The sequence below is a fragment of the Jatropha curcas genome, chromosome 7 (genome assembly GCF_041381405.1).
Source record: "Jatropha curcas cultivar XTBG-Jc1 chromosome 7, XTBG_Jcur_1.0, whole genome shotgun sequence".
NCBI classification, from domain to species: domain Eukaryota; kingdom Viridiplantae; phylum Streptophyta; class Magnoliopsida; order Malpighiales; family Euphorbiaceae; genus Jatropha; species Jatropha curcas.
The window spans coordinates 26,656,095-26,681,139 of record NC_143157.1 but is presented as its reverse complement, the minus strand read 5'-3'; the positions used below and the strand labels follow the sequence as shown (position 1 = coordinate 26,681,139).

Sequence of the window (25,045 nt, the reverse complement as noted above, 5' to 3'; positions counted from 1 at the left end):
TATAATTTTGATGATTTATCTCTATTCATAAAATTCTACGATTTTTTTTATTAATGCTATTTTTTTAAAACGAATTTCAAATTAATTAATAATATAGAAATAATCGAGATCGCTTATAATTGAATGAGTGATGAAGTTAGTATGATTTAACTTAATCCGAGTTAAAAGCCAACCTAAAATGTGCCTTTTTTTTTCTTCTTTTTTTCAAAAAAAAAAAAATGGTAAAAAATCTCTTATACCTTTTAATTAATGGTAAAACAAAATATAATTTCATTTAATCAAATATTGAATTAAAATAATTATATATATTATACATGCAAGTGGGTTGATGGTCAATCCCAATTTTCTTCCCAATATACATCAACTATAGCTGCCTTCACATCAATACATATGCATGGTTAATTGAAAGAGCTACCAAAACTATATATATATATATATATATAATTTATTCACGTCAAAGGTATAAATTGTCTCCCTTTAATAATTTATTTTATGGGTCCAACTTATAACGTTACATCGTACCTAGCAATTGCCCCCCATCCCTTATTCCCTCAAATTGTACCTAAGATGCTTTGCAAATACATGAAATTATTTAATTATTTATTAATAATTATCTTGCTCTTATTAAATATTCAAATATATAGTATTTTTGTTTTCAGTATTATTCTACTCTGAGGTCACACGTGCGTTAGGTGTTATCGTCTACATATTTGATAATGTGTCAATAATTAATCATTAGTTTCACAATCTTGTCTTTGATTGGTTCATTGTTGTATCTTTGTCGTTTTGTGTTTGACTATTTCCACACAGGAAATTTCGTATTTAGGCTCAAGCAACCCGCCATTGCCCATGCAAAGCCGTATTCGACAATTACATTAAAACAAGAATCAGTCAAAAAAATATATATATATATATATTAAAGGAAATTCCAATATACCTAAGATTAATCAATCATTATAAATGATCTTCAATTTAGAAGAGAGAATATAACATACAGATGATGGAAGAGATATCAGAGACAGCAAAAGCTTATTATGCAAACTTATCAGAAAAGCAGAAGCGATTAGCAAAAGATTTTTTCAACGAAATGGATAAAGATGGAGATGGAAAAATTACTTTCGATGAATATGAGCAACGCATTAAGCCAAAGAAAGGCTTTAATCCAATTGCTTCTTCGGATTTCTTTAGGAAGCTCGATAAGGACGGAAATGGCACATTGGATTTCGACGAATTTGTGACTTTACACTACATATGCGCAACCAGAAGAGTTTTCTATTGCGATGAGTGTAGAGTCTTTCTTGATAGGGTCTATTTTACTTGTGTCCAGTGCTTCAATGGCTCCGGTAATACTTATGATCTCTGTGTTTCTTGCTATCGCGATAAGAATATCATTAATCATCACAAGGATGCTGTGTTTCTCGATAATTACACGATGCTGCATGCCAAGAGGAATCAGAATAATGCATCAGCAAGTAAGGTAAAATATTTTGAAAATTCAGATATAATCCTGAAATTCATATTTTAAAGTATTTGACTTTCCTGGAAACAGTTAAATCTGTATTATGATGTTTATCTTTTATCAGGGAAAAAAAAGAGTTCAGGAGACCGTTGAACTTGCAAAGTTGGGTATTGAAACTGCGTCCAATGTTGTTAACTTATGTAACCAAATGTAAATTTGCTCAAAAGAAATCTTCTGGATTGTTGTGTTTTTTCTTTGTAAACCCATCTTCGCTCAAATAATACATGAAGATTGTATTTGTGTAGCTTATTATTATGTATATATTCAATTTCCAAGTACTTTTCCTGGAATGGGATAGAGGGATAACCATTGAAGAATTGTGTAAACGTCTACAGGTGTATGAAACAACCTGTACATAATTTACGACTCTGCGCCTTTCTCATTGACCTTGGACTTGGTAAGTCGTCTCTGTGAGTGCCATTATTTTGTATTACGCTCGTTGTCTGCCTATTAGTTGTAATAGTGGAAGAAATATTTGGAGTTGGTCCCGTGGACGTAACCCTAAACAGTTGAGGGTGAACCACGTAAATTTTTGTGTCCCATTTTAATTTTTTCGCTGCGTAATTATTCTCGTAACTTTATTGCCGGTATCCTAATAAGTGGTATCAGAGCCGAAGGTTTCGACAGGTCCAACCAGACTGATAGCAGTACCGGATCCGTGGATATATTTTGAAAATAAATATACCACGAAGACGAGAAAATTACGACGAGTCCGTTGGTGCAGTCCGCTCGGAAAGACGTTGCAGAATCGACTTAGTGATGAATAGTAAAATAGTAACTCCAAGTTGATGGTGAACAGTACTATTGGAGTTACTGTTGCCCGTCACGTTAAGCCTAGCACTATTCACGTACAGCACTATTCACGCATACAGGTACTATTTACGTATAGTACTATTTACATATACAGTTACTATTATCGTATACTGATACTATTCACATATACGATTCCTATTCACTCAAAAGTCATGGAAGCTAGAACAAGCAAAATGATCAGTCTAAATGGCGCAAATTACCATATATGGAGAAATAAAATGAGAGATCTCCTTATGGTAACCAAAATGTATTTGCCCGTGTTTGGTTCAAGCAAACCGGAAGACAAGACTGATGAAGAATGGGCTTTCGAGCATGAACAAGTTTGTGGTTATATTCGACAATTTGTCGATGATAATGTGTACAACCACATTTGTAACGAGACTCACGCCAGAACATTATGAGATAAGCTTGAACAGCTATATGCCTCAAAATCCGGCAACAACCAATTATTTTATTTGACGAAGCTGATGAACTAAGAAGGTACTTCTGTAGCAGATCACTTGAATGAGATGCAGGCGACTCTTCACCAGTTGTCAAATATGGGCATAAAATTTGATGATAAATCTGTGGCCTTATGGTGCTTGCCTCCTTACCAGAGTCTTGGGAGACTTTGAAGATATCAATAACAAACTCTACACCACATAATGGAGTTAGCTGGGAATTTGTTAAAAATGCTGTTCTGAATGAAGAAATGAGACGCAAAGCACAAAATCCTTCTTCATCTCAGTCAGACATTCTTTTAGCAGATGCTAAAAGAATTAACCATCCCAGAGGGAGGAGCCAATCTAGAAGTTCAAATACAAGAGATAAGAGCAGGGGTAGATCAAACAAATTTGCCAATATTGTGTGCCATCATTGTGGGAAGAAGGGGCACATTAAAAGGTATTGCTAGAAGTTCAAAAGTGATCAGGAGAAGATCAAAGGCAAAGCAAAGAAAGAAGAAAGCAGTGATGATGAAGCCAATGTCATTGCTGAGTTCCAACTGTTCATTGAAGACACTATCAATCTTGCAACCCAAGAGACCAATTGGGTAATTGATAGTGGGGCTACACTTCATGCAACATCCCGAAGAGAGAATTTTTCATCTTACACACCAGAAAATCTGGGTGTGGTCAAGATAGCAGACGGCAAACTGTTGAAAGTCGTCGGTAAGGGAAACATTTGCCTGGAGACAGAAAATGGTTCGAGATTAATTCTAAAAGATGTTTCGTGCATGTACCAGACATGCATTCTAATTTAATCTCGGTTGGCAGACTTGATGCTGAAAATTTCTGTAGCGCCTTCAGAAATGGTCAGTGGAAACTCACAAAAGGTTCCATGGTGGTAGCCAATGGAAGGAAAGATCCAAAGTTGTACGTGATGCATGCGAAGCTCGCCCGAGATACTTTAAATGTAGCGGAGGATGACAGTGCAGTTGAATTATGGCATAAACGACTAGGCCACATGAGTGAGAAAGGAATGACAACTCTGGTAAAAAACAACATGCTATCTGGATTGGATAAAGTCCATTTAGAGAAATGTTCTGATTGTATGGCAAGAAAGCAGAATAGAGTAGCCTTCAAGATTTCTCAGCCTTCCAAAATGAAGAATGTGTTAGATCTAGTGCATTCAGATCTGTGTGGACCATTGACGATGTCATATGGTGGAAATCGATACTTCGTTACATTTATCGATGACCATTCTAGGAAGACATGGGTATATACTTTGAAGTCTAAAGATCAAGTTTTAGATGTTTTTAAACAATTTCTAAACTTGGTTGAGAGACAGACAGGCAAAAAGCTGAGGTGCATCAAAACAGATAATGGTGGAGAATACACAGGGCCATTTGATGCTTTCTGCAAATAGCATGGTATTCGACATCAAACAACACCTCCCAAGACGCCGCAATTGAATGGTTTGGCTGAGAGGATGAACAGAACTTTGATGGAGAGAGTCAGATGTTTACTCTCACATGCAAAGTTGTTTAAAAGATTTTGGGGTGAAGCTCTTCTTACAGCAGTTCATCTTATAAATCGTTCACCTTGTGTTCCTCTACAGTATGATACTCCAGAAAGAGTATGGTCAGGAAAGGATGTTTCCTATGATCACTTGCGGGTGTTTGGTTGCAAAACATTTGTGCATATTCCTAAGGATGAGGGGTCTAAGCTTGATGTCAAGACTCGAAAATGTGTATTCATTGGCTATGGCCAAGATCAATTTGGCTATAAATTTTTTTATCCACTCCAGAAAAAGATGATAAGAAGTAGAGATGCTTTATTTGTTAAAAATCAGACTATTGAAGATGTTGAAAAGACTCAGAAGCAAGCTGCCGATAGATCCGAAGATGATTCAACAGATGTACAAATAGTTCCTCCAGCAACAGGATAAAGACAAGTTGGAGATGAAGAAACTATTCCACAAGAACAAGAGCCAGAGTTAGAAAATCCAGAAGTTCCTTATCAGAATGAACCAGAAGAAGATTTTGATGGTGTTCATGTTCAGCCACTAGCACCAGAAGGTTCTCAAACATTAAGAAGGTCTAGTAGAGTCAGACAACCATCTACTAGATATTCAGCAAATGAATATGTATTGATGACTGACGGGGGAGAACCTGAATGCTTTGAAGAAGCAATGGAAAGTGAACACAAAAGGAACTAGATTGAAGCCATGCAAGATGAAATGAAATCCTTGCATGAGAATAAAACATTTGAGCTGGTAAAGTTGCCCAAAGGCAAGAAAGCTTTGAAGAACAAGTGGGTGTTCAGGATCAAGCAGGAAGAACACAGCTCCCAACCACGATTCAAAGCTAGACTGGTTGTGAAAGGATTCAATCAAAGAAAGGGTATTGATTTTGATGAAATCTTTTCACCAGTTGTGAAAATGACATCCATTCAGACAATGCTCGGAATGGCCGCCAGTTTTAACCTGGAAATTGAGCAAATGGATGTGAAGACTGCCTTTCTACATGGTGACTTGGAAGAAGAAATATACATGGAGCAGCCAGAGGGTTTCATCGAAAAAGGAAAAGAGAATTACGTATGTAAGTTGAAGAAAAGCTTGTATGGTTTAAAACAGGCACCAAGACAGTGGTATAAGAAGTTTGAATCTGTTATGGGGGAGCAAGGTTACAAAAAGACTATTTCAGATCACTGTGTCTTCGTAAAGAAATTCTCTGATGATGACTATATTATTCTCTTGCTCTATGTAGATGATATGTTGATTGTTGGTCAAAATTCTGTCAAAATTAATAGCTTGAAAAAACAGCTAAGTAAGTCTTTTGTTATGAAAGACTTAGGACCAGCAAAGCAGATTCTTGGCATGAAGATTACGAGAAATCGAAGAACCAAGAAATTATGGTTGTCACAGGAGAAGTACATTGAGAAAGTACTTCAAAGGTTCAAAATGGAGAATGCTAAAGCGGTTAGTTGTCCTCTTTTTAATCACTTTAAATTAAGCTCAAAACAGTGCCCTTCTACCGATGCATAGAAGGAAGAGATAGAAAAGATCCCATATGCTTTAGCAGTTGGAAGTTTAATGTATGCCATGGTTTGTACACGGCCAGATATTACTCACTCAGTCGGAATAGTGAGTTGGTTTCTTTCAAATCCTAGAAAGGAACATTGGGCTGCAGTGAAATGGATTTTCAGGTATCTTCGAGGTACAACCAAAGTATGTTTATGCTTTGGAGATGAGAAGCCAGTATTAGTCGGTTATACTGATGCAGATATGGCTGGGGATGTTGACTCGAGAAAGTCTACATCAGGATATCTAATCACATTTGCAGGGGGAGCAGTGTCGTGGCAATCAAGATTGCAGAAATGTGTTGCTCTATCAACAACTGAAGCAGAATTCATAGCACTAACAGAAGCATGCAAAGAGTTGCTGTGGATGAAGAAGTTCTTGAATGAACTCGTAATTCATCAAGAACGATATTTGATATTCTGCGATAGCCAGAGCGCGATTCATCTTGGGAAGAATTCCTCCTTTCATTCAAGGTCAAAGCACATTGATGTTAGATATCATTGGATCAGGGATGTATTGGAGATGAAGCAGTTACAGCTTGAGAAGATCCGTACAGATGAAAATGGATCAGATATGTTAACGAAGATTCTTCCAAAAGACAAGTTTGAATATTGTCGATTAGCTGCAGGAATGATGGAGAGTATGGCTAACGTCCCCACTTGAGCGTGCAGGGGGAGATTTGTTGGTGGTGGTGTGCCCACTCAAGTGGGACCCACACAGTTTGAAAAAAAATAAATAAATAGAAAAAAACGTGCTGTTTGAAAAAGCAAAAGGTTGGTTGCCAACTATTCAAAGTCGGCAACCAACTACAAAATTAATGGAGAGCCGTGTGTAACAAACACACGACTCTCTCATTCCCTCTCCTATAAATAGGAGAGGATGTTTCTCAGTTTAGATGCACCAACAACAAGCGAGAGAAGCATTAGAGAGTTCAGTTTTAAGAAGGGTTCTTAAAACTAAGGGTTAGAAAAATAGTGAAGATTATTGGGGTGTTTTTGGAAAACACTTGTGAGTGCTACTATTTTGTATTACTCTCTTTGTAAGCTTACTATTTTTAATAGTGGAAGAAATATTCGGAGTTGGCCCGTGGACATAGCCCTAAATAGTTGAGGGTGAACCACGTAAATTTTTGTGTCCCATTTTAATTTTTTCGCTGCGTAATTATTCTCGTAACTTTATTGCCGGTATCCTAATAGTCTCCTGTTATCTTTTTCTCAATTTGTGACTTACTTCATAAGAAAGAAAGACTTAGACGACGCCTATAATGGTCTCACTGGACTACAGATTCGTGGAAGAACGTGTTCATTTGTGAGAAAAAGAATTGGTTTTCCAAAAGAATCGGTTACAGTCGCTCATTTTTTATATAGGAAATTCCCTTTACCATTTCGTAGAGGATTCTGTAATTACATTTGTAATTCTTTTCCGCATAAATGAAAAATCAACTTTTATTCTTTTTGACTTTGTCCTAAAAATGTTTTGCATGTTAAATTTATCTGATATGTAACTGTTTTTCCATGAATTATGGTGAAATATTCAATATGAAAAACTCATTTTGATATTCTAATCTTATCATTTGGATATTCTAATTAAATCAAGTTAATTCTCTTCTCAAAATAAAAAAATCAAGTTAATTGTAATTAATAAGATAATTGAAATAGTTTACATATACGACATATTATTGTTTACTTAATATTCTAAAACTTGATTGACAATATTTCCCGAAACCATTGTCGTTCAAGAAAAATACATGAGTTAAAGCTATGTTCGGCAATAACTTTTTAAATGGCTTTTTTAAAAAACTGTTCGGTATCATAACATTTGAATTAATTTTTTAAAGGGTATGGTAGCATTGTGTGAAAAGTTAACTCATGTAACATCTAACTTTTAGCGTTTCATGAAAAACTAATCAAACAGTTAACGGTTAAACGTTACTAAAACAACTAATTTTGCCGATCAAACCCTAAGTTTAATGAACAATTTATAATTTTCTTACTTTGACTTTCATTTAATCAAATATTTGAAATGTTTTAAGACCAGATGTATTTCTTAATACACAATGTGGATTTGTTTTAGTAATTAATTGATCTCAAGTTTGTAAAATTAAGGGTTGAGATATTTGGCAATAAGAAATTTTAAGCAAATGAATATAAAAAAAATAAAATTTTTAAATAAAAGTGGCACTTGTAATGCATATATTAAAGAAAACATTTTGAAATAAAAAAAACTGATAAGTATTTTTATGAATTTAAAAATAGCAGAAAAAATGAATAGAAACCCAAATATGTAAAATTTAGATACCAATCTCATGAAAGATTTCAAAAAAAAAAAAAAAAAAAACTACATTTTTTGAATAGATGATGTAAAATTGAAAATATCTATTAAATTAACAAAATATTAATAAAAAAATATATACTAAACTTAACTGATTTGGTCAATTTTTGATTTTGAATGAGCCTGTGGTAGAAATGGCCTAAATATGAATTTGTTATTTACCCAAAGTAACAAGTCAAATAGTCAAATTAGGCAAAGACTTAAAGAAGTGTTACAGCAAAAGTGTAATGCAACAAATCCCACATCGGTAACATGAATACCGTGTCACAGGAACCTTTCTACATAACAAGCTCAAATCGATATCTTAATTAAGCGCCCATGCGGTAAGCACATAGCGAACTATTCTTTCGCCTTTTACTAAAGAATACCGTGTGCTTGCCGCTCTATTGTGGCATACGCTTATTTTTGGAGGGGTTGATCTCACTGGATATCAGCCCCCAACCAAACCAAGTCCAAATTATCCCACTTAGGCCCAATTTTTCGGCCCATTAAAAGATTCCATCCCAAACCTATTCTAGTAATTGATGTTTACTTGTACAACAATGAAACGTAAAATAGGCAAAATCAATAGAGAAGTTCCATGAAATGGGAGCTTAAAACATGCCAGAAATCAGATTTACTATAATACCATTAGGTAGTAAAGATATATGGAATAATTTTAATTGAGACTTGATCACTATTAGGGGTCAATTTCTTCAATTAAATTTGTAATTTAAGTTCATTTGAATTTGAATTTATTTAATTTCATATGAATTTGAATTTATTTAATTTCATATGAATTTGAATTAATTATTAAAACCCATCACTATTTAATTAGTTTTTTTTTTCTTAATTTTAAATTCCAAGTGGACGAAACAAGGGAAAAGTCGTCCATGACTATACCCACTGTCTAATTTCTTTTCCTTTTAATTACTTTTCAAATGAATATATATATATATATTTTTTTTTTTTTTTGAAAGAGTTCAAATGAATATATTTATATTCATAAAAATCTCTAATTAGAATCTTTTTGTCCTTGACGAAAAGGCCAAATCAACTTGTGGAAAATCTTGAAGACATAAGCTGTTGGCGATTGCAATTAGCAGCCATTTAACAATTTCTTTCCAGTTGAGTATTCAATGTATTTGAATATATATATATTTTTTACTCTATATAGTAATATGATATCATAAGTTAGTGTTCGTATCTTCGGCCAAATTTAATTTTTTAATTTATTAAAAAAATTATGTAAGAGGTTCTTCCAAGAAAATACCTAATATTGATGCAGGAGTAGGAAGTTTCCATCCGCTTTGATGGAACTGAACTGAGGAAGCATTATATAAAGCGCAAATCACAGAACCAAAAAGCACAAGCAAAAGCAAAAAAAAAAAAAGAATTAGAAAAACACAGTACGTACAATTAAGATGGAGAAGATACGACTGGATGCTTCAGCTTATTATAGAAGCTTGACACCTGCAGGAAAGCGATGGGCACAGGATGGGTTCGATGCAATGGATAAAACTGGAAGTGGAAAAGTGAGCCTCAAGCAATACTCGGAATTTTTTAAACAAAGAGGGCTCGTAGAGCTTACTTATCCCGATTTGTTCAAAGCGTTGGATACAAATGGAGATGGCACGCTCGATTTCGATGAATATATCACTGTCTACTACCTCTGCATGAACAATAAACTGATATTTTGTGAAGCATGCGGGGTCTTTCTCTCTGGATCCTACATGAGTTGCCATCAATGCTTCAAATATGGTTCTGGGGATCCCTATAACATTTGTTATGATTGTTATAGCAGAAACAAATTTGATCATCATAGGGATGCTTACTTTGTCGATAGTCAAAAACTCCAATCCGCAGCTAATAAAGCCTCCGCAGTTAAAAAAGGCACTGCAGTTAACAATGGCTCCACAACTCGAAGCTCCTGTGGTAAGGTATGTATATATAATATAATATAATTCTGTTACTCTTAGAAATATCAAACAACAAATCTTCATGCATATAATAATTATGATCCATCTTGATTTTTCAGATAACTACGGAGGATAAGCTTAGAGCAGCTATATTAGGGGTCTCGATGGTGAAATTAGGAATAAAAACTGGTATTGCTGCGAACACAGCATCGAACTTTGAGGACCATGGAAGTAATTTTGCTGATGTCGCATCCAATGTTTTGGATTTTGCTGATGTCGCATCCAATGTTTTGGATTTTGCTGATGTCGCATCCAATGTTTTGGATTTTGCTGATGTCGCTGAGCATTTAGTTACTGCTGCTGAAATTGCATCAAATTGTTCTGTCATGTAAAATGTATATTTTGCAGCCTTCAACAAAAAAAGAGGGCTGTATAACTTCAGTGCTTGGCTATACCTCTTGTTGTTTTAATTTCATTTTATAACTAGATAAAAAGATCGCGCAACGGGTGAGATTGTTTTATTATTATTTTCCATTGTAATCTTCTTGATAAATGAAAAATCGCTGCAATTTAATTTTTAATATTGTGAATTTAAATTTAAAAAGTGTACCAACACTCTGGTATAAATTGTCTAACCTGATCGTAAATGGAAATGTTAAATAAGAAAACCGTTAAGGAATATATCTGAGTATTGTATGTCCCCTACCAAAGAAAATTACACATTATCTAATAGGTTAATAGGATAAATCAATTAAAAAAAAAGATAATGGTGGAAGAAAAGAGTGCCAAGTCAGATTTTTAATGATATTTTTTTATTTTAGGATTATATAAATATGTAGAATACATATAGACAATGAAATATGCCGTTTTAAATCATATTCAAGCATAACAAAACAAATTTTTAAAATTTCAATCAAATTTAAATTCCTTAATATTACATAATTAATTCACTTGTTTATTCAAATATAAGTTTGATAATTTAAATCCATCGATTTGAATCTAAAATTTTTATTTGATCTATAGATAAAACAAAAAAAAGAGAGAATTTTCTAAGTTTGAAATTTGAATTTATGCTCACAAAGAGGCTTCTTGCCCATATATTGAGTTTGTCGCGAATAAAGTAGTAACAATTACTGATTATAAGCTTCATTTTAATATTTCCTTTGGAATAGAAAATTTGGATGTTTAGACTTAAATCACTTCACGTTCAAATTAGAATAAAAATGAAAATGGACTTTTAAATTCAAAAAGATCATTTTTAGTTTCCATACATATTAAATTGATTTTGATATTAAAATTAGAATGAGTTTAATATATAAATAAATAATATACTATTTGCTTTTGCAAATTTTTTTTTTTACTTATAAAGTTAAAAATTTAAAACCTAGAGTCATTCTGTGTAGATACATAAGGGTGCCCTAATTACGGCTTCAACAATTACTTCTTTGTGTAATAGAATCGGAACCTTAGGCTCAATTATCAATTGTTAGTCCATAGGATAGGATAGGATAGGAAACATTATCCTGTTTGCATTCAGACAAACACTTGAAATCTATGTACGCTTCCCAAGTCAAATTGATACTACTGTCTTGCAATTTGTTAAGCAGCCTTTATGGAACCGCCGGAAGTAAATATATATTTTCGAGTTGATTTATAATTTTACTATTTGCAGATCCGTTTAAAATACATATTAAATAAATTTGTATCCTCAGATTTTAATCAATTTAAATTTGAAATTTATTTAAAATGCATTTTGTTGCTAATAATGAGTAGTTATTACCAAATACTTATTTAATATAGTAGGTAATGGGTAGCATATTGTTAAAAATAGTAATTTCACTGTTTGTATCTATTTCAAACCCTTCTATTGCTATTCATACATTTTTTAAATGAAAGAGGAGGAAATTATTCTAAAATACATGTCCCATTCTTCTCAGTAAAGACAATGATTTACAAAATTTTAGTAATTTAATTATGGTTTATAAAATTTAATGAATTACATTTGTAATTTAACTTCATATGAATTTGAATTAATTATTAAAACCCACCACTATTTAATTATTTTTTCTTAATTTTAAATTCCAATTGGAGAAAACAAGGGAAAACTCGTCAATAACTATACCCACAGTATCTTTAGATTGATAAGAATCTGATTAGGTTCTTTCCGTCCTATACGAAAGGACAAGTCAATTTGTGGAAAAGCTTAAAGAGACAAATTTAATTTTTTAATTTTTAAAAAAAAGTTATGTAAGAGGTTCTTCCGAGAAAATACCTATAGGACTAGCTAATATTGAGGAAGTTTCCATCCACTTTGATGGAACTCTGAGGAAGCATTATATAAAGCGCAAATCACAGAACCAAAAAGCAAATTAAAGCAAAAGAAAGAATTAGAAAAACACGGTACATACAGTTAAAAGATGGAGAAGATACGACTGGATGCTTCAGCTTATTACAGAAACTTGGCAACTGCAGATAAGCAAATGGCAATCAATGGGTTCAATTTAATGGATAAAACTGGAAATGGAAAAATTAGCCTCAGGCGATATTCAGAATACTTCAAACAAAGAGGGCTTGTAGAGCTTACTTATCCGGAATTTTTCAAAGCATTGGATTCAAATGGAGATGACCGGCTTGATTTCGATGAATTTATCACTGTCTACTACCTCTGCATGAATAATAAACTGATATTCTGTGAAGAATGTATGGTGTTTCTATCTGGGTCGTACATGAGTTGCCTTCAATGCTTCAATAGTGGTTCTGAACCCTATAATGTTTGTTGTGCTTGTTATCGCAAAAACAACATTGATCATCACAAGGATGCTACCTTTGTCGATAATCAAAAACTCAAGAACTCTGCAAATAATAACGGCTCCGCAGGTCAAAGCTTTGGTAGTGAGGTATGTATATATATAATTCTGTAACTATTACAAATGTCAAACAACACATAACCATGCATATCATCGCGATTTTACTTGAATTATTTACCCATTGCCATAGTTTTTCAGAAAATAACAACGAGGGATAAGCTTACAGCAGCTATATTAGGGGTTTCAGCGGTGAATTTAGGAATAAATACTGCAAAGTTTGCAACGACTAGTGGACCAGAATTATGGGAAAATGCAAAACACGCTTTTGATCATCCCCTTCAAAACCCTTCAGAAGCTGCTCAAATACCCGCATTCAACTTGTCCGACCATAGAAGAAATGCGGTTAATTCCACTGTATTCAACTCGTCTAGTCATGGAACTAATGCCGCTAAAACTGCAAAATACTCGTCTGATAATGCTGAAGCTGCGTCCAGCCTTTCTGACCAGATGAGTAATGTTCTTGAAGGTGCATCATCGTGTTCTGTTATGTAAAATATGATTTAGCAGTTAAAACAAACAGAGCTGTAAAACCATATCTAGCAGCCCTAGATAAAAAGAAAACTGTACAGCTTTTAGCAGTTGGGTACAATTGGCTTATTTTACTCTTATAATAACTCTCACGGGAAACATCTCTTCATTAATAAGAATGTTGATGCTCATGAATTCACTATTTGCCTTCTTGTTATGACATTTCACAATCTGTTTGATATTTCTTATATTTTCCATCAAATGATCAATTTTGTTTAATTATTACATCAAGTTATCCGTTTGTGTGAATAATCTGTAAATAATTAATCATTAGTTTCACAATCTTGTCTTTGACTGGTTCATTTTTGTATCTTTGTCGTTTTGTGTTTCACTATTTTCCACAGAGGATAGACCATGGAAGTTTCGTATTTAGGCTCAAGCAACCCGCCATTGCCCATATGCAAGGCTGTATTCGACAATGACATTAAAACAAGAACCAGTCAACTAAGAAAAAAATATATTAAAAGAAATTCCAATATACCTAAGATTAATCGATCATTGTAAATGACCTTCAATTTAGAAGAGAGAATATAATACACAGATGATGGAAGAGATATCAGAGACAGCAAAAGCTTATTATGCAAACTTATCAGAAAAGCAGAAGCGATTAGCAAAAGATTTTTTCAACGAAATGGATAAAGATGGAGATGGAAAAATTACTTTCGATGAATATAAGCAACGCATTAAGCCAAAGAAAGGCTTTAATCCAATTGCTTCTTCGGATTTCTTTAGGAAGCTCGATAAGGACGGAAATGGCACATTGGATTTCGATGAATTTGTGACTGTACACTACATATGCGCAACCGGAAGAGTTTTCTATTGCGATGAGTGTAGAGTCTTTCTTGATAGAGTCTATTTTACTTGTGTCCAGTGCTTCAATGGCTCCGGTAATACTTATGATCTCTGTGTTTCTTGCTATCGCGATAAGAATATCATTAATCATCACAAGGATGCTGTGTTTCTCGATAATTACACGATGCTGCACGCCAAGAGGAATCAGAATAATGCATCAGCAAGTAAGGTAAAATATTTTGAAAATTCAGATATAATCTTGAAATTCATATTTTAAAGTTTTTGACTTTCCTGGAAACAGTTAAATCTGTATTATGATGTTTATCTTTTATCAGGGAAAAAAAGGAGTTGAGGAGACCGTTGAACTTGCAAAGTTGGGTATTGAAACTATGTCTAATGCTGTTAACTTATGTAACCAAATGTAAATTTGCTCATCTTGATTTTTCAGATAACTACGGAGGATAAGCTAAGAGCAGCTATATTAGGGGTCTCGGTGGTGAAATTAGGAATAAAAACTAGTATTGCTGCGAACACTGCATCGAACTCTGCGGACCATGGAAGTAATTTTGCTGATGTCGCATCCAATTTTTTGGATTTTGCTGATGTCGCATCCAATGTTTTGGATTTTGCTGATGTCGCATCCAATTTTTTGGACCATGGAAGTGATTATGCTGAGTTTTTAGGTACTGCTGCTGAACTTGCATCAAATTGTTCTGTCATGTAAAATGTATATTTTGCAGCCTTCAACAAAAAAGAGAGCTGTATAACTTCAGTGCTTGTCTATACCTCTTGTTGTTTTAATTTCAATTTATAACTAGATAAAGGTCCGCGCAACGCGTGAAATTGTTTTATTGTTATTTTTCACTACAATCTTTTTGATAAATGAAAATAAATAATTATCGCTGCAGTCTAATTTTTAATATTGAGAATTTAAATTGAAAAAGTGTACCAATGTCCTGGCTTAAATTGTCTAATCTGATTGTAAATGGAAATACTAAATAAGAAAAGTGTTAAGAAACGTATTTGAGTATTATATGTCCCCTACCAAAGAAAATTACACATTATCCAATAGGTTAATAAGATAAATCAATTAAACAAAAAAAGATAATGGTGGAAGAGAAGAGTGCCAAGTCAGATTCTTAATGATATATATTTTTTTTATTTTAGGATTATATAAATATATAGATAGTGAAATATGCCGTTTTAAATCATATTCAAGCATAACAAAACAGAATTTTCTAAGTTTGCAAATTGAATTTATGCTCACAAAGAGGCTTCTTGCCCATATATTGAGTTTGTAGCAAATAAAGTAGTAACAATTACTGATTATAAGCTTCATTTAATATTTCCTTTGGAATAGAAAATTTAAAGGTTTAGACTTTAATTAGTTCATGTTTAAATTCAAAAAATCATTTTTATTTTCCATACATATTAAATTGATTTTGAAATTAAAATTAGAATGAGTTTGATACGTAAATAAATAATATACTATTTGCTTTTGCAAACTTTATTTTTACTTGCAAAATCAAAAATTTAAAACCTGGAGTTGTTGCGTGTATATACACAAGGGCGCCCTAATTACCACTTGGAACCTTAGGCTCAATTATCAATTATTAGTCCATAGGGTCTGGTCTGTAGCTTAAAATTAAGCTTATTCACATTTCAAATTCAATGATTAGCTATGAGGGAAATAGGATAGGATAGGATAGGAAATATTATCCTGTTTGCATTCAGACAAACACTTCAAATCTGTGTACGCTTCCCAAGTCAAATTGATACTACTATCTTACAATTTGTTAAGCAGCCATTATGGAACCGCCGGAAGTAAATATATGTTTTGGAGTTTGATTTATAATTTTACTGCTTGTATTTGTGTCACACCCGTTGAAAATATATATTAAATAAATTTATATTCTCAAATTCTAATCAATTTAAATTTGAAATTCATTTAAAATACATTTTGTTGCTAATAATGATGAGTAGCTATTATCAAAATCTTATTTAATACAGTAGGTAATGAGTAGCATATTGTTAAAATAGTAATTTCACTGTTTGTACCGGTTCCAAACCTCTCTATAACTATTCATATCTTCTTTAAATAGAATGAAAGAGTTGAGAAATATCCTCAAATACATGTTACATTCTTTTCGGTAAGGACAATGATTTATAAATTTTAATAATATAATTATGATTTACAAAACATTTGTAATTTAATTTCATATGAATTTGAATTAATTATTAAAACCCATCACTATTTAATTAGTTTTTTCTTAATTTTAAATTCCAATTGGACAAAACAAGGGAAAACTCGTCAATAACTATACCCACAGACAAGTCAATTTGTGGAAAAGCTTAAAGAGACAAATTTAATTTTTTAATTTAAAAAAAAAAAAAGTGATATAAGAGGTTATTCCGAGAAAATACCTTTAGGACTAGCTAATATTGAGGAAGTTTCCATCCACTTTGATGGAACTCTGAGGAAGCATTATATAAAGCGCAAATCACAGAACCAAAAAGCAAAAGCAAAAGAAAGAATTAGAAAAACACAGTACATACAGTTAAAAGATGGAGAAGATACGACTGGATGCTTCAGCTTATTACAGAAACTTGCCACCTGCAGAAATGCAAAAGGCAAAGGCTGGGTTCAGTGCAATGGATAATACTGGAAGTGGAAAAGTGAGCCTCAAGCAATACTCGGAATACTTTAAACAAAGAGGGCTTGTAGAGCTTACTTATCCCGATTTGTTCAAAGCGTTGGATACAAATGGAGATGGCAGACTCGATTTCGATGAATTTATCACTGTCTACTACCTCTGCATGAACAATAAACTGATATATTGTGAAGAATGCGGGGTCTTTCTCTCTGGATCCTACATGAGTTGCCTTCAATGCTTCAATAATGGTTCTGGGGATCCCTATAACATTTGTTATGATTGTTATAGCAGAAACAACATTGATCATCATAAGGATGCTTACTTTGTCGATAATATAAAACTCCATTGCTTCGCAGTTAAAGGCTCTGCAGTTAATGAAGGCTCCGCAGTTAATGAAGGCTCCGCAGTTAATAAAGGCTCTGCAGATAATAATGGCTTCACAACTCGAAGCTCCGGTGGTAAGGTATGTATATATTATATAATATAATTCTGATACTCTTAGAAATATCAAACAACAAATCTTCATGCATATAACAATTAATATCCATCTTGATTTTTCAGATGACTACGAAGGATAAGCTTACAGCAGCTCTATTAGGGGTTTCTGTGGTGAATTTAGGAATAAATACTGCAAAGTTTGTGGCAACTAGTAAACCAGAATTATGGGAACAAGCAAAACAAGTTTTCGATGGTCCCCAAAAAAATACTTCAGGTGCTGCTGAATCTGCATTCGAATTGTCCGATCATGGAAGTAATGCTGTTAATTCCGCAGCCGACTTGTCTGATCATGGAACTAATATTGCTGCTAACACTGCATGGAACTTTTCGGACCATGGAAGTAATTTTGCTGCTGTTGCACCCAATTTTGCGGACCATGGAAGTAATGTTGCTGACGTCGCATCCAATTTTCCTGACCATTTAAGCACTGCTGTTGATATTGCATCAAATTGTACTGTCATGTAAAATTTATACTTTGCAGCCTTCAACGAAGTGTAAAATATCTACTTCTTGTTGTTTAATTTCATCTTATAATAATAAAGCTTGCTGGTTTGGATATAGTTCCCAGGAGATGCAGAGCTTTTTTCTATTTGCACAATACTTTTTCTTAATAATAAATAATCTCGTTTTGCTGATAAAAAAAAATATATATTCCATTTCAAATCATACTGGAGCACAGCAGAACAAAATTTTAAATTTTCACTCAAATTTAAATTCCTTAATATTTCTTAATTAATTCATTTTTTTTATTCGAACCTAAGTTTGATAATTTAAATCCATCAATTTGAAATTAAAACATTGAATATAAAATTTGTATTTGATCTATAAATATAACAAAAAAAAAAAGGAGAAAAAAAAAATGGAAGTTTGAAAATTATGTATATGCTCACAAAGAAGCCTTTTGCCCATAAAAGAGTTTGTCGCCAATAAAGAGTAATAAAACAACTGCTAATTATAAGCTCCGTTTAGTATTTCCCTTGAAATAGATAATTTGGAGTTTTAGACTTTAATTATAATAAAAACGGAAATGTATGTTTAAATTCAAAAAAATCATTTTTAGTTAAATTGACTTTATATGTTACTTCCATACATATTAAACTGATTTTAAAATTAAAATTAGAATGAATTTAATATGTAAATAAATAATAGGATTTGCTTTTGCAAACTTTATTTTTACTTGCAAAGTTAAAAATTTGAAACCTAAAGTCATCGTGTGTGTACACATAAGGGTGCCCTAATTAAGACTTCAACAATTCCTTATGAAGCTTATTAACACTTCAAATTCAGTGATTAGCTATGAGGAAAATGGGATAGGATTTCCAATTGAATATTCAACTTTGGCGGATCAATTGAAATACATGTAGGAAGCAATATATACAGGGAAAATCACAAAACCAAAAAGCAAATGCAAAAAATAGAAAAAAAAAACCCAACGGATATAGATTAAAAGATGGAGGAGATACGACAGGCTGCTTCAGCTTATTACAGAAACTTGGCAACTGCAGATAAGCAGATGGCAATCAATGGGTTCAATTTAATGGATAAAACTGGAAATGGGACAATTAGCCTCAGGCGATATTCAGAATACTTCAAACAAAGAGGGCTTATAGAGCTTACTTATCCTGAATTTTTCAAAGCATTGGATTCGGATGGAGATGACCGGCTTGATTTCGATGAATTTATCACTGTCTACTACCTCTGCATGAATAATAAACTGATATTCTGTGAAGAATGTATGGTGTTTCTATCTGGATCGTACGTGAGTTGCCTTCAATGCTTCAATAGTGGTTCTGGTAAACCCTATAACGTTTGTTGTGCTTGTTATCGCAAAAACAACATTGATCATCACAAGGATGCTACCTTTGTCGATAATCAAAAACTCAAGAACTCTGCAAATAATAAGGGCTCCGCAGATCAAAGCTCTGGTAGTGAGGTATGTATATATATAATTCTGTAACTATTACAAATGTCAAACAACACATAGCCATGCATATCATCACGATTTTACTTGAATTATTTACCCATTGCGACGGTTTTTCAGAAAATAACAACGAGGGATAAGCTTACAGCAGCTATATTAGGGGTTTCAGCGGTGAATTTAGGAATAAATACTGCAAAGTTTGCAACGACTAGTGGACCAGAATTATGGGAAAATGCAAAACACGCTTTTGATCATCCCCTTCAAAACCCTTCAGAAGCTGCTCAAATACCCGCATTCAACTTGTCCGACCATAGAAGAAATGCGGTTAATTCCATTGTTGTATCTTTGTCGTTTTGTGTTTCACTATTTTCCACGCAGGATAGACCATGGAAGTTTCGTATTTAGGCTCAAGCAACCCGCCATTGCCCATATGCAAGGCTGTATTCGACAATGACATTAAAACAAGAATCAGTCAACTAAGAAAAGAATATATTAAAAGAAATTCCAACATACCTAAGACTAATCCATCATTATAAATGATCTTCAATTTAGAAGAGAGAATATAATATACAGATGATGGAAGAGATATCAGAGACGGCAAAAGCTTATTATGCAAACTTATCAGAAAAGCAGAAGCGATTAGCAAAAGATTTTTTCAACGAAATGGATAAAGATGGAGATGGAAAAATTACTTTCGATGAATAGGAGCAATACATTAAGACAAAGAAAGGCTTTAAAACAATTGCTTCTTCGGATTTCTTTAGGAAGCTCGATAAGGACGGAAATGGCACATTGGATTTCGATGAATTGTTGACTGTACACTACATATGCTCAAGCGAAAGAGTTTTCTATTGCGATGAGTGTAGAGTCTTTCTTGATAGAGTCTATTTTACTTGTGTCCAGTGCTTCAATGGCTCCGGTAATACTTATGATCTCTGTGTTTCTTGCTATCGCGATAAGAGTATCATTAATCATCACAAGGATGCTGTGTTTCTCGATAATTACACGATGCTGCAAGCCAAAAGGAATCAGAATAATGCATCAGCAAGTAAGGTAAAATATTTTGAAAATTCAGATATAATCTTGAAATTCATATTTTAAAGTATTTGACTTTCCTGGAAATAATTAAATCTGTATTATGATGTTTATCTTTTACCAGGGAAACCAAGGAGTTAAGGAGACCGTTGAACTGGCAAAGTTTGGTATTGAAACTACGTCTAATGTTGTTAACTTATGTAACCAAATGTAAATTTGCTCAAAAGAAATCTTCTGGATTGTTGTGTTTTTTCTTTGTAAACCCATCTTCACTCAAATAATACATAAAGATTGTATTTGTGTAGCTTATTATTATGTATATATTCAATTTCCAAGTACTTTTCCTGGAATGGGATAGAGGAATAACCATTGAAGACTTGTGTAAAGGTCTACAGGTCTATGAAACAACTTGTACATAATTTACGACTCTGCGCTTTTCTCATTGACCTTGGACTTGGTAAGTCGTCTCCTGTTATCTTTTTCTCAATTTGTGATTTACTTCATAAGAAAGAAAGACTTAGACGACGCCTATGATGGTCTCACTGTACTACAGATTCGTGGAAGAACGTGTTCATTTGTGAGAAAAATAATTGGTTTTCCAAAAGAATCGGTTACAGTGGCTCATTTTTTATATAGGAAATTCTCTTTACCATTGCGTAGAGGATTCTGTGATTACATTTGTAATTCTTTTCCACATAAATGAAAAATCAACTTTTATTCTTTTTGACTTTGTCATGAAAATGTTTTGCATGTTAAATTTATCTGATCTGTAACTGTTTTTCCATGAATTGTGGTGAAATATTCAATATGAAAAACTCATTTCCATATTCTAATCTTATCATTTTAATTTTATCATTTGGATATTCTAATTAAATCAAGTTAATTCTCTTCTCAAAATAAAAAAATCAAGTTAATTGTAATTAATAAGATAATTGAAATAGTTTACATATACGACATATTACTGTTTACTTAATATTCTAAAACTTGATTGTCAATATTTCCGGAAACCATTGTCGTTCAAGAAACATAAATGGCTTTTTTAAAAAACTGTTCGGTATCATAACATTTGAATTAATTTTTTAGAGGGTATAGTAGTATTGCGTGAAAAGTTAACTCATATAACGTCTAACTTTTAGCGTTTCATAGAAAGCTAATCAAACAGTTAACGGTTAAACGTTATTAAAACAGCTAATTTTGCCGATCAAACCCTAAGTTTAATGAACAATTTATAATTTTCTTACTTTGACTTTCATTTAATCAAATATTTGAAATGTTTTAAGACCAGATGTATTTCTTAATACACAATGTGGATTTGTTTTAGTAATTAATTGATTTCAAGTTTGTAAAATTAAGGGTTGAGATATTTGGCAATAAAAAATTTTAAGCAAATGAATATAAAAAAAAGAAAATTTTTAAATAAAAGTGGCACTTGTAATGCATATATTAAAGAAAACATTTTGAAATAATAAAAAAAAAACTGATAAGTATTTTTATGAATTTAAAAATAGCAGAAAAAATGAATAGAAACCCAAATATGTAAAATTTAGATACCAATCTCATGAAAGATTTCAAAAAAAAAAAAAAAAAAAAACTACATTTTTTGAATAGATGATGTAAAATTGAAAATATCTATTAAATTAACAAAATATTAATAAAAAAATATATACTAAACTTAAATGACTTGGTCAATTTTTGAATTTGAATGAGCCTGTGGTAGAAATGGCCTAAATATGAATTTGTTATTTACCCAAAGTAACAATTCAAACAGTCAAATTTGGCAAAGACATGAAGAAGTGTTACAGTAAAAATGTAATGCAACAAATCCCACATTGGTAAGATGAATACCGTGTCACATGAACCTTTCTACATAACAAGCTCAAATCGATATCTTAATTACGCACCCATGCGGTAAGCACATAGCGAACAATTTTCTTTCGCCTTTTACTAAAGAATACCGTGTGCCTGCCGCTCTATTGTGGCATACGCTTATTTTTGGAGGGGTTGATCTCACTGGATATCAGCCCCCAACCAAACCTAGTCCAAATTATCCCACTTAGGCCCAATTTTTCGGCCCATTAAAAGATTCCAGCCCAAACCTATGCTAGTGATTGATGTTTACTTGTACTTGCACAACAATGAAACGTAAAATAGGCAAAATCAATAGAGAAGTTCCATAAAATAGCTAGGAGCTTAAAACACCCCTGAAATCAGATTTACTATAATACCATTAGGTTGTAAAGATATATGGAATAATTTTAATTGAGACTTGATCACTATTAGGGGTCATTTTCTTCAATTAAATTTGTAATTTAATTTCATTTGAATTTGAATTTATTTAATTTCATATGAATTTGAATTAATTATTAAAACCCATCACTATTTAATTAGTTTTTTTTCTTCTTAATTTTAAATTCCAAGTGGACGAAACAAGGGAAAAGTCGTCCATGACTATACCCACTGTCTAATTTCTTTTCCTTTTAATTACTTTTCAAATGAATATATATATATATATATTTTTTTTTGAAAGAGTTCAAATGAATATATTTATATTCATAAAAATCTCTAATTAGAATCTTTTTGTCCTTGACGAAAAGGCCAAATCAACTTGTGGAAAATCTTGAAGACATAAGCTGTTGGCGATTGCAATTAGCAGCCATTTAACAATTTCTTTCCAGTTGAGTATTCAATGTATTTGAATATATATATATTTTTTACTCTATATAGTAATATGATATCATAAGTTAGTGTTCGTATCTTCGGCCAAATTTAATTTTTTAATTTATTAAAAAAATTATGTAAGAGGTTCTTCCAAGAAAATACCTAATATTGATGCAGGAGTAGGAAGTTTCCATCCACTTTGATGGAACTGAACTGAGGAAGCATTATATAAGCGCAAATCACAGAACCGAAAAGCACAAGCAAAAGCGAAAAAAAAAAAGAATTAGAAAAACGCAGTACCTACAATTAAGATGGAGAAGATACGACTGGATGCTTCAGCTTATTACAGAAACTTGCCACCTGCAGAAAAGCAAAGGGTAAAGATTGGGTTCAGTGCTTTGGATAAAACTGGAAGTGGAAAAGTGAGCCTCAAGCAATACTCGGAATATTTTAAACAAAGAGGGCTTGTAGAGCTTACTTATCCCGATTTGTTCAAAGCATTGGATACAAATGGAGATGGCAGACTCGATTTCAATGAATATATCACTGTCTACTACCTCTGCATGAACAATAAGATGATATTTTGTGAAGAATGCGGGGTCTTTCTCTCTGGATCCTACATGAGTTGCCTTCAATGCTTCGATAATGATTCTGGGGATCCCTATAATATTTGTTATGATTGTTATAACAGAAACAACATTGATCATCATAAGGATGCTACCTTTGTCGATGATATAAAACTCCAGTGCTTAGCAGTTAAAGGTTCTGCAGATAACAATGGCTCCACAACTCGAAGCTCCGGTGGTAAGGTACGTATATATAATAAAATATAGTTCTGTTACTCTTAGAAATATCAAACAACAAATCTTCATGCATATAATAATTAAGATCCATCTTGATTTTTCAGATAACTACGAGGGATAAGCTTAGAACAGCTTTATTAGTGGTCTCGGCGGTGAAATTAGGAGTGGTTGCATCAAGTTGTTCTGTCATGTAAAATGTATATTTTGCAGCCTTCAAAAAAAAAAGAGAGAGCTGTATAACTTCAGTGCTTGGCTATACCTCTTGTTGTTTTAATTTCATTTTATAACTAGATAAAGGCCCGCGCGCAACGTGTGAGATTATTTTATTGTTATTTTCCACTATAATCTTCTTGATAAATGAAAATAAATAGTTATCGCTGCAGTCTAATTTTTAATATTGTGAATTTAAATTTTAAAAGTGTACCAATGTCTTGGCATAAGTTGTCTAATCTAATCGTAAATGAAAATGATAGATAAGAAAACCGCTAAGGAATATATCTGAGTATTGTATGTCCCCTACCAAAGAAAATTACACATTATCCAATAGGTTAATAGGATAAATCAATTAAAAAAAAGATAATGGTGGAAGAAAAGAGTGCCAAGTCAGATTTTTAATGATATTTTTTTATTTTAGGATTATATAAATATGTAGAATACATATAGATAATAAAATATGCCATTTTAAATCATATTCAAGCATAACAAAACAAATTTTAAAAATTTCAATCAAATTTAAATTCCTTAATATTACTAATTAATTCACTTTTTTATTCAAATATAAGTTTGATAATTTAAATCCATCGATTTGAAATTAAAATATTGAATCTAAAATTTTTATTTGATCTATAAATATAACAAAAAAAAAAAAAAAAGAGAGAGAGAGAATTTTCTAAGTTTGAAAATTGAATTTATGCTCACAAAGAGGCTTCTTGCCCATATATTGAGTTTGTCGCCAATAAAGTAGTAACAATTGCTGATTATAAGCTTCATTTTAATATTTCCTTTGGAATAGAAAATTTGTATGTTTAGACTTAAATTAGTTCATGTTGAACTTAGAATAAAAATAAAAATGCATGTTTAAATTCAAAAAATCAATTTTAGTTTCCATATAGCTTATAAAGTTTTTTTTTTAACTTATAAAGTTAAAAATTTAAAACCTAGAGTCATTGTGTGTATATACATAAGTGTGCCCTAATTGCCGTTTCAACAATTATTTCTTTGTGTAAT

General features: G+C 32.4%; 4 protein-coding genes, 3 non-coding genes and 1 pseudogene across 12 annotated transcripts; all 8 read left to right on the top strand.

The window, feature by feature from the left end:
• The first annotated feature begins 963 nt into the window (after nucleotides 1–963).
• On the top strand, nucleotides 964–1,878 carry LOC110009979 (uncharacterized). Its single transcript, XM_089724287.1, has 2 exons — nucleotides 964–1,477; nucleotides 1,584–1,878. Exons 1-2 carry the CDS (start codon nucleotides 998–1,000, stop codon nucleotides 1,671–1,673), a joined length of 570 nt encoding a protein of 189 aa, XP_089580413.1. The 5' UTR covers nucleotides 964–997; the 3' UTR covers nucleotides 1,674–1,878.
• A 6,600-nt stretch (nucleotides 1,879–8,478) lies between these two features.
• On the top strand, nucleotides 8,479–8,595 carry LOC149495081 (U5 spliceosomal RNA). The gene has a single exon (XR_016321943.1). It is a non-coding gene; the product is annotated as a U5 spliceosomal RNA (small nuclear RNA).
• Nucleotides 8,596–9,338: 743 nt separating this feature from the next.
• Nucleotides 9,339–10,643, top strand: LOC105638425 (uncharacterized). Its single transcript, XM_012222221.4, has 2 exons — nucleotides 9,339–10,083; nucleotides 10,182–10,643. Exons 1-2 carry the CDS (start codon nucleotides 9,568–9,570, stop codon nucleotides 10,452–10,454), a joined length of 789 nt encoding a protein of 262 aa, XP_012077611.4. The 5' UTR covers nucleotides 9,339–9,567; the 3' UTR covers nucleotides 10,455–10,643.
• Nucleotides 10,644–12,366: 1,723 nt separating this feature from the next.
• Nucleotides 12,367–15,100, top strand: LOC105638427 (uncharacterized). Of its 5 annotated transcripts, XR_016321786.1 has the most exons (4): nucleotides 12,371–12,959; nucleotides 13,068–14,478; nucleotides 14,585–14,622; nucleotides 14,698–14,737. It is a non-coding gene; the product is annotated as an uncharacterized LOC105638427 (transcript). The 5 variants fall into 5 exon arrangements; XR_016321784.1 differs by lacking the exon at nucleotides 14,585–14,622 and having other exon boundaries at nucleotides 12,367–12,959; nucleotides 13,060–14,478; nucleotides 14,698–15,100; XR_016321783.1 differs by lacking the exon at nucleotides 14,585–14,622 and having other exon boundaries at nucleotides 12,370–12,959; nucleotides 14,698–15,100.
• A 1,611-nt stretch (nucleotides 15,101–16,711) lies between these two features.
• On the top strand, nucleotides 16,712–17,978 carry LOC149495080 (uncharacterized). Its single transcript, XM_089724174.1, has 2 exons — nucleotides 16,712–17,366; nucleotides 17,465–17,978. Exons 1-2 carry the CDS (start codon nucleotides 16,815–16,817, stop codon nucleotides 17,864–17,866), a joined length of 954 nt encoding a protein of 317 aa, XP_089580300.1. The 5' UTR covers nucleotides 16,712–16,814; the 3' UTR covers nucleotides 17,867–17,978.
• A 1,884-nt stretch (nucleotides 17,979–19,862) lies between these two features.
• LOC149495079 (uncharacterized) lies at nucleotides 19,863–20,659 on the top strand (annotated as a pseudogene). Its single transcript, XR_016321788.1, has 2 exons — nucleotides 19,863–20,375; nucleotides 20,482–20,659. The product of XR_016321788.1 is annotated as an uncharacterized LOC149495079 (transcript).
• A 1,597-nt stretch (nucleotides 20,660–22,256) lies between these two features.
• Nucleotides 22,257–22,375, top strand: LOC119369284 (U5 spliceosomal RNA). The gene has a single exon (XR_005176960.2). It is a non-coding gene; the product is annotated as a U5 spliceosomal RNA (small nuclear RNA).
• A 672-nt stretch (nucleotides 22,376–23,047) lies between these two features.
• Nucleotides 23,048–24,197, top strand: LOC149495078 (uncharacterized). Its single transcript, XM_089724175.1, has 2 exons — nucleotides 23,048–23,824; nucleotides 23,923–24,197. Exons 1-2 carry the CDS (start codon nucleotides 23,327–23,329, stop codon nucleotides 24,010–24,012), a joined length of 588 nt encoding a protein of 195 aa, XP_089580301.1. The 5' UTR covers nucleotides 23,048–23,326; the 3' UTR covers nucleotides 24,013–24,197.
• The last annotated feature ends 848 nt before the right edge of the window (nucleotides 24,198–25,045 follow it).

Excerpts from the sequence above, each read along its gene's own strand:
- LOC149495080 (XM_089724174.1), top strand. The coding sequence starts at position 16,815 with ATGGAGAAGATACGACTGGATGCTTCAGCTTATTACAGAAACTTGCCA. Across the intron at positions 17,367-17,464 it reads CTCGAAGCTCCGGTGGTAAG|ATGACTACGAAGGATAAGCT; the intron begins GTATGTATATAT and ends TTGATTTTTCAG.
- LOC149495078 (XM_089724175.1), top strand. The coding sequence starts at position 23,327 with ATGGAGAAGATACGACTGGATGCTTCAGCTTATTACAGAAACTTGCCA. Across the intron at positions 23,825-23,922 it reads CTCGAAGCTCCGGTGGTAAG|ATAACTACGAGGGATAAGCT; the intron begins GTACGTATATAT and ends TTGATTTTTCAG.
- LOC105638425 (XM_012222221.4), top strand. The coding sequence starts at position 9,568 with ATGGAGAAGATACGACTGGATGCTTCAGCTTATTATAGAAGCTTGACA. Across the intron at positions 10,084-10,181 it reads CTCGAAGCTCCTGTGGTAAG|ATAACTACGGAGGATAAGCT; the intron begins GTATGTATATAT and ends TTGATTTTTCAG.
- LOC110009979 (XM_089724287.1), top strand. The coding sequence starts at position 998 with ATGATGGAAGAGATATCAGAGACAGCAAAAGCTTATTATGCAAACTTA. Across the intron at positions 1,478-1,583 it reads ATAATGCATCAGCAAGTAAG|GGAAAAAAAAGAGTTCAGGA; the intron begins GTAAAATATTTT and ends ATCTTTTATCAG.